The sequence below is a fragment of the Nannospalax galili genome, unplaced genomic scaffold (genome assembly GCF_000622305.1).
Source record: "Nannospalax galili isolate Female #2095 unplaced genomic scaffold, S.galili_v1.0 scaffold657, whole genome shotgun sequence".
Lineage (NCBI taxonomy): Eukaryota > Metazoa > Chordata > Mammalia > Rodentia > Spalacidae > Nannospalax > Nannospalax galili.
In genome coordinates this window covers 774,248-783,342 of record NW_008339927.1, presented here as the reverse complement: position 1 = coordinate 783,342, position 9,095 = coordinate 774,248, and the positions used below count along the sequence as shown (strand labels likewise).

The following is a 9,095-nucleotide window of genomic DNA, read 5'->3' as shown; positions in this document are numbered from 1 at the left end:
ATAAATAAATAAATAAATAAATATTCATGAGATGAGAGAAAGGTAAACACTCTCCCCAGATCTGCAGCTGAGACACGTCACTAAGAAGCAATTCAGTTCCCAAATCTTTGTAATGTTTTAGATTACAGGGTAATAATTTAATACTCACTCTACTCTGTGATTTCCTTTACTGTTATAAGCAAGACTAGGAGATTGTAGTGTTTTGACATGTTTTTAAAGGTTATGGAAAAATCCTAATTCATTTTTTTTATTTATAAAATATTTTTCAAGATAAAGTGTTCACTGGATTTCACTCACGAAGTTTAGTTTTACATTTTCTGACAGTGATGGGCACACAAATAAATAAAAACAGTCCCCACTTTATATTTATTCTGACATTACTGTGTTGCTCTAGTGTGATTGCTGTTTGCCTCTCTAGGACAAGCCTTTCGATGGAGGTGATCACGGCCATGCATTCAACTGTAAACCTTGTCAGTGCCACGGCCACGCGGGAAGCTGCCAGTCCAACAGCTCCGTGGACCCCTTTCCACTGGGGCACCACAGAGGGCCAGGCGGGGTCTGTGAGGACGGCCAGCATCACACCACAGGTAACCTGCAGGCAGCTGACCCAGCCTGTGGGGCTGAGGGCGGCCACTTCCAAACCCTCGCTGCTCTAGGTTATCGTACTGGTACCTTCCTAAGAAATATGATTTCCTGCAGCTAAGTTTGTAAAGCAAAGCTGTTTCATGAAGCACTCCTCACTCAGAAATAGTCTATTGTTGTCGTCCTGGGCTTATACTATTTGAGCAAACTGTAATTTTCGAAAACTTATTCGTGCTGTTTGAATCCATCCTTACAGGAAATTGCCCATGACCTTTTGCATTCCTGTCTCCCCTGTGTGTGGGTTCTCATGTGGACTTGATATGAAACCGATAAGCTTTTAAATTTTTATTTTTATTGTTTTGCTTTGGTTTTATGTTTGTTTTTGAGACAGAATCTCGCTTTATGGTCCCAGTTGGCCTGGAATTCATTATGTAGACCAGATTGGCCTCAATTTAATAGGAATTCACCTGCCTCTGCCTCCTCAGTGCTGGGATTAAAGGAATGTACCATCACACTCCAGCCTTACAAATCTTTTAAAAAATATTTTATTATTTTTTATTTTATTTTATGTGTATGCGTGTATTGGCTGCATGTAGGTAAGTGCACCCGTGTCACGCAGTGCCTGCAGAGGACAGAAGAGGCTGTTGGATCCCCTGGAACTGGAGTTACGGACAGTTGTTAGCTGCCATGTGGGTGCTGGGATTTGAACCCAGGTCTTCTGCAAGAACAGCCAGTGTTCTTAACCACTGAGCCTTCTCTCCAGCCCCACAAGATTATAAATACATGGACTGGTAAGATGGCGCAGCAGGTAAAAGGGCTTGCTGCCAAGCCTGACTTGAGTTCAAGTCCCAGAACCCATATGGTGGCGAGAGAACCAACTCCTAGAAGTTCTCCTCTGACATCCATGTGTGCACAGTGGTACAAACATGTCCATGTTACACATACGTGCAGGCGCGCGCACACACACACACACACACACACACACACACACTAAATAAAAAATTAAGAGATTATAAACATAGAAGATGATAAATATTCTCTATGACTGCAGCATTTCGAGGAGTCATTATAATTACTGTTTTCTGAACAGTATCTTGTCAAAGCAGAAACAGACATCATCAGTATTTGTAAAATATAATGTGATTCTCATGGGTCTGAGAGTGCTACTCTAAACCATGAATGGACAAATTAGGTAATTATTGATGTCCTAAAATATCATAAGAACAGAGGAACTGGTGATGAAGAAGACTGAATTTTTCCATTTCTAAGCTGTTGTACACTGAGCAAGGCAGACTGTCTAAGGAATGATTCTCAAGTTGCTTGGTAGGTCCTGAGACAGGCAGGAACGTCAGAAGCCGATGGGGAGGGAACTCATGTTTCTAGTAGGGAGTGTGAGCAATGGCCCAGGAAGAGAGCGGTGTGACACCTGTGCAGAGCTGGCAGGATGAGCAGCTAGTGGCGGGAAAAAGCACTGGAACAAAGGCAAGAATTAAGTCATACAATTTTCCGTACACCCTGGTGCAGTTTGACTTTATCCTCAGGTCAAAGAGAGGCCAGGCATATCAAAGAAACAATCCATTTTAGAGGTCAGGAATTTGTTAAAAGATTTATTTGATTTTAAATTAATCATCTAAATGTCTGTGTCTGTATGTGGGTATATTCATGTATGTGGGGGAGCACGTGGTGGCCAGAGGTGCTGGATGCCCTGGAGTTGGAGCTATGGGAGGTTGTGAGCCACCCTACTTGGGTAATGGGAACTGGGTTACTCCAGAAGAGTACTCCCTGCTCTTAATCTCTGAGCCATTCTCTCTAGCCCAAGGAGTGATTTGCAAATCAAATTACTGCCTGCATTAGTAGTTCAGGAGAGAGTGGTGAGATTCATTTCAGATCATGTAGACAGGTGTTTCGGTTGGAAAGTGGGACTGTTCTGTGAGCATGGGGTAGGTGAAGGGAAGAAGGGTCCAGATTGATGCCTACATGTCTAGTTTGCGCAGTAGCTCAGCATGGGCTCTAGCCTCTGAGTTAAGTTAGGAAGTGTCACCTTGGGGAGAGGGTGGCAGGCTCTATTTTGGATATGTTCGTTGTGGGTTTCCAAAACTCATAGGAAAACCTCTTGAGTTAGCAGCTGGGAACCCAGGAATGAAGCCCCTTTGTTCTACAACAGCCTCTCAGCATCCTGCAGAACAGATCAGAATCCTCCAGAGACTTTAATGAAGTTCTAAGCTTATTATAGTTATATTACTTATCTCGATTATTATAGAATCCAGATTCTTCTTACCTCATAGAAAAGCACTGTCTGAGAGAGTCCTGCATCTTGTTCAATACTGTATTCCATAGCGTTTAACGCATGCTCGCAGCATGGTAATCACCTAATCAATATTCATGACATAAAACAGGAGCGTTTATAGAGATACAGGTTTAGGGGCCATCGGTCCAGCCGAATGGATATATTCTAAAAATATTATGAATTTATTAATTTTTTGGTCTTTTTGAGACAGAGCCTCCCTGTAGCCCCAAGCTGGCCTAGAAATCACTATTTAGACCAGGTTGACCTGGATCTCACAGAGATCCATCTGCCTCTACCTCCTGAGTGCTAAGGTTAAAGGTGTGTGCCAACATCTGGAGTGCCTACATTTTAATGGAAAAAGTGACAACTTCAAGTTTTGTTTCAGCTTATTTCAGTGGTCTGGAGTACTGTTCACAGTGACTTTAGAAATTCCTTGTAGAATAGGTTTTTATTATGTACAACGACAAGGGAAAACTTCTAGTTAATAAATTGCAAACCATATGAATTACTTGATACATTGAATATGTCAGGTTCTTCTAATATTTAGCATCACATTTCCTTGGCATTTATAGTGAATTTCTTTTTAATGCTTTAAATGAAAATTAACAAGCATTGTTTTTCTATTTTAATGCTTTAAATGAAAACAAGTATTTTTTAAAAATCACATTAACTGTAGACAACCCATTATATTAAGAGCATTCTCCAATTTTGCAGAATTTGCTTCTGCAAAATTATTTTTTAAATTATTTTTTGTGTATGTGTGTGTGATTGTGTGTATATGTGTGGAGGCCAGAGGTTAACATGAGTGTCCTAGTCACTCTCCTTCTTATTTGAGACAGTATCTCTCACCCAACCTGGGCCATTCTGATTTTGTTAGACTGTCCTTCCAGGGACCTTCTGCCTCTCCCTCCCCAGTACAAGGCCTGAAGGTGTGTCCTTCATGCCACCTTTGCTCGGGTGCCTGGGATAAAGCTCGGTTCCTCAAGCTCACACAGCCAGCTCTTCACCACCTGAGGTATCTATCCCCTCAACTCTGGAAAAAAACATTTGAAATACAGTACACCCGCTTCCTCCTACCTCTGTAACTAACCCCTCCTCTGTTGAAAAAAAAAAAAAAAAGTCTCGTATTTTGCCTTAGAAAAAGTATCTGGTCATAGAAATATAACTTAGAAACTGATTCCCTTACCATGTCCGCTCCTTTGTATAGCTTTAGGAAGTGTGGCATTATATAACAGATGGGAGTTTAATGAAGTAAAGCGTGGTTTGTAACAGGTTCACCATTTCATATGCTTTGGATCACTAAATTGGCAGGTAGAGATGAAAGGTGCATTAAAATGGACGTCCAGAAAATTATAGAATTCCCTCAAAGGAATACAGTCTTTAATTTTGAATTACGCAGCTGATTTTAATGAATCAGGAGTCATGATGCGCAACCTCTCTCTGATGCAGGAGGAAACGGTGAGCTGTGCGAGCCTTGCTTTTTCCAACAAGTTGGTGCGGATCCCTCGGCCATTGATATGTGCAAGCCCTGCAGTTGTGACGGAGCTGGAGTTAGGAACGGCAGCCTCCTCTGTGACCTGGTGAGTTGCTTCAGAATCGCACGTGAAGTACCACTCTCCTCACAGCAGACCAATTTGGAAGCTACACTCACAAGGGAATTCAAGGGTATTTTTTCCAGGAAGTCCTCCAAGCATGTTTGCATGTAAGAAATGGCCACTTGCTATGGGAACCTGTTTAGTGTCCATCCTGAACATGAGCTAAACATTATTCAGGTGGCCCTTGCAGAAAAGACAGACCTGTCAGTTTTAACTGCAAATGTGAAAAGAATTGGAGAAAGGGGATTCTGGAAAGTAACTGGAAAGTCTTAAAATTATTGGTGAAGTAAACTTTTTTTAATGATGAATAAATGAGAACACTTTAACCCAAAAGTCAACACATGATTGTGTTACAGAAATTATTTAGGGGAAGAATCAGGTAGACCTTATGATATCTTCTGCTTCCAAGCTTCTTGTTCCAACCTGTCTAGTAACTTGAAAATGCGATGTGCTTTTACATTTAAAAAATATTTTTATTACCTGTGTTAGACTTCTTGGTATCTGGCTTAGATGAATGCAGACCTTCACTAACTAGGTCCACAAATACTACTTCCAGCCAATGAAAGCTCCTTACTGAAGTGAGATGCCTTCAGCTGTAGTTTTCATCCTCATTGTGCTGGTTAATTTTGGTCAACTTGACACAAACTAGAGTCATCTGGGAAGAGGGAACCTCAATTGAGGAATTTCCTCCATCAGATTGGCCTCTAACCATGTCTGTGAGTCACGTTCTTAATTGTTAATTGAGGTAGGATGGCCCAACCCACTGTGGGCAGGGCCATCCATAGGCAGTTGGGAGCTCTAGGAAAGGTAGCTGAGCTAGCCAGGCCAGGCAAGCCAGTGAGCAGCGTTCCTCTGTGGTCTGTGCTTCCGTTCCTGCCTCCAGGTTCCTGCCTTGTTTAAGCACCTGCCTTCGCTTTCTTCAGTGATGGACCATCAAAGGGGCCATGTAAGCCAAATAAACCATTTCTCCCAAGTTGCTTTTGGTTAGTATTTTTTTTTTTGGTTTTTTTGAAATGTTTTATCACAGTAATATAAAGTAAACTAGAACACTCATATTAACAAATAACATCAAGAAAAATTTGTCTTGAAAAATAAACTCAGTGATTGTATCAATTTTTAATAAATACATGTTATTTTAAATAGTTGAGAATAGAGTGTTAGGTAGATAAACCAAAGCCCAGTTGTAGATGGTTTTATAAGTTACAGTGTAAACATAATAAATGTAAGACAAATATATGTTTGCTGTATAACTTTCATTGTACATTGAACCGAGAGATTTTTCCAAACGAGGTGACGTGCACATGTTTATAATCTGGGCACTTGGAAGGCAGAGGGAGGAGGATTGCCAGTTTGGGGACTCAGTGCTGTATAGCACATTTGAAGGCTGCTGGAGGTACACAATAAGACCTGTCTCAAACAAATTTCTGAAACAAAGGAATGCGGTTGAACAGGATTTCATGTTCCTTATCAATAACACTGAAAACTAAACCAAATTAACAAGGATAATTTGCCTCTGGTCTAATTTTGTGCTATTAAGGGACTGTTTTCCAGTGCTGGGGTTGAACCTAGCATCGTGCTTGGTAAGCCACATCCCCACTTTCATAATGCAGCTTTTAATAGATTTCCTAGCAAAACCTGACTGTATCTTCATATTGGTTATTTTTCATGTCTATCATGGCTTTCTTTTGTTTGTCTTCAAAATTTTAACTCAAGTATTGCTAGATCTTTCCGTGGTCTCTTTGCTGACCACCAATGACCCATATACAAGCTACTGTCACATCACGCCCTGTAGTTTTCTATTATAGTCTTTATTAGACTGATTCTTTTCTTCTCCTCTGCATAGTCAGAACTGTTTCAGTTATGTGGTAGTGCATGACAAATACAAGTAGAAAAAATGGTGAGCAAATGGAATGTTATTTAATCTGAGTACTGAGAGGACTTTTAGACATAATATTTTTATAAGATTTGAGGTCACATTTATAGCAATGGGGTACAGCTATGTAAAGTGTAATATTAAATTCAGGATAATTTGCATTTCTGTCTCTTCAAATGTTGATCATTTTTTGTATTGAAATACTATAGTCTAATAATTTTGAAATATTTCATAAGGTGTTTTAAGCAATAGTTACCCCGTGGTGTATAGAAAACTAATCTGATTCCTACTTTCTTAAGGGGATTTGGTGTCCCTTACTGAACTTGTTCCCATTCCTCCTGAACCATGCCTCTCCCATTTTCTAGTGACTACTGTTATATTCCCTCTGCCTATAAGATGAGCTTATAAATTTTCACAAATGAGGGACAACATGTGATACGTGTTTTTCTGTGTCTGACTTATTTCACTCTGCACAATGACCTCCAGTTCCCCCATGTTACTATACACGACAAGATTCACAGTTTTCTTGATGGTCGAACACTGTTTTCTGTCTGATGTCTAAATGGCACACTTTCATTATCTGCCCATGTGCAGTAATCTTATTTTTAGAAATATGTTATTATTTTATTTTACATGTATGAATGTATTGTCTTCATGTATGCAAGTGCACCTGTGTCGTGCAATACCCACAGAGGTCAGAAGAGGATGCTGGTTCACTTGGAACTGAAGTTACAAATGGTTATTAGCCACCATGTGGGTGCTGGGAATTGAACCCAGGTCCTCTACAAGAGCAGTCAGTGCTCTTAACCACTGAGCCATCTCTCCGGCCCCATGTAATTTTATTTTTGTTTTTGTAACAATGTTTGTCTTATTTTCTTAATGGCTGTACTAATTTGAATTCCTGTGGACATTGTGTAACAATTCATTCTTCTCCATACCCTCACCAGATTGGTTGTTGTTTTAGGATGTCTCTTCTAATCAGGGCAAATTAACAACTAACTGTGGTTTTGCTTTGCCACCATGGTAACAATAATGAATGTTTTTCCACATTCTTCTTGGCTATTTGTCTAATTTTTGGAGAATGATGTATTTCATTAGCTCATGTTTTAATTGGAATATTTGCTATTCAGTCTCTGAATAGCACATGAAGTACCACTCTCCTCACAGCAGACCAACTGGGAAGCTACACTCACAAGGGAATTCAAGGGTATTTTTTCCAGGAAGTCCTCCAAGCATGTTTGCATGTAGGAAATGGCCACTTGCTATGGGACCCTGTTTGGTGTCTATCCTGAACATGAGCTAAACACTATTCTTACATAGTCTGGACACGAACTCCATACTCAATGAACATCCTGCAATATTTCTTCGTGTTCTGCAGGTCATCCTTTGCTTCTGCAGGTGCTTGCTGTGTGGTGTAGAAGGCTTTTGGTTTCATAGAACCCCACTGGTCTCCTTTTCCCATTGGTACCTAGGTCTTTGGGATCATATCTAAAAACCATTGCCTTGTCGAACTTTATCCCCTTTTTGTTTTCAGGTGAGAAATATGTGTGTATACAAGCACACTTCATACAGAATAAAATGTTATGATGAGAAAATCAGATGCTTTTCTCCTAAGATTAGGGACAAGGAAATAATATCCCTGCCTACTTCTGTTCCACACTTTCTTGCTCGGTCTACACAATGTACAATAGGCAAAATGAAATAAAAGGATTTAAATGGGAAAGAGTAATGTAAAATTATCTGTATTCACATGTAGTGTGATCTCACATAGAGAAAGTCCATTGAAAGCTATTAGGCAAAGGGCAATGGCAAAAGTGTAGTCATAGTCATGGGGAAGTAGAAAGCACGTTCTAAACCACCTGGGCCACGAAGGAAACCCTGTCTCAAACAAACAAGTAAGCAAACAGAAACCAACCCAAAACACCAAATGAACAAAAACTGAAAACAAAAACAACCCCCAAACTACTATAACCAATGAATGATCAGATTTTCAAAATAAAAATTAAATACAGAAAAATCAAATATACTTCTATCTGCCAGCAACAATCTAAAAATAAAGTTAAGAAAGTAGCTTCATTTAAAACACTGTTAAAGGGAGAAAATGTTCAGGAACAAATTTAATAGAAGATTGGCAAAGTTTATATTCTGAAAACTAGAAAACATTGTTGAGCTTGATTAAAGAAGACCCAAGTAAATAGAATGGTAGCCAGTGTTCATGGTAAGAAAGCCTGGGAAAAATTATAGTAAAATTCAAACCATTCAAAGTCTTACAGTTGTCCAAACCAGTCATAAAAAGAAATTTCAGAGTTGGAATAGTTGCACTTTCTGATTTCAAAATTTACTGGAGTCTTGCAGTAATCAATGGGATGTGGTAGGGATGGAAGAAAAGAACTATATCACTGTGGATTAGAATTGGGAGTCTATATAAGTAAATCCTTCAACAGAAAACATGTTTTGATGCATGAAAAAAAGTGATTCAATGGAAAAAGAATAGATTTTTGCAATAAATAGTTATTAAATATATTAAATGTCATACATACTATACATATACATACTATACATACATAAATGTCATACATACTATACATATACATACTATACATACATATATTAAATGTCATACATACTATACATATACAAATTAAATATCATCCATAGTATACATACCTATACTAAATACATACCTATATTAAATCCATAGTATATATACATACTAAATACATACCTATAATATATATACTATATATACTATATTAAA

At 38.9% G+C, this 9,095-nt stretch overlaps 1 protein-coding gene across 1 annotated transcript in view; it reads left to right on the top strand.

The window, feature by feature from the left end:
• Positions 1-9,095, top strand: part of Ush2a (usherin) — an 828,188-nt gene that overhangs the window by 143,104 nt on the left and 675,989 nt on the right. Inside the window, 2 exon segments of the mRNA XM_008834819.2 lie at positions 395-587; positions 4,319-4,449. Coding sequence (XP_008833041.1) covers positions 395-587; positions 4,319-4,449 — 324 coding nt within the window.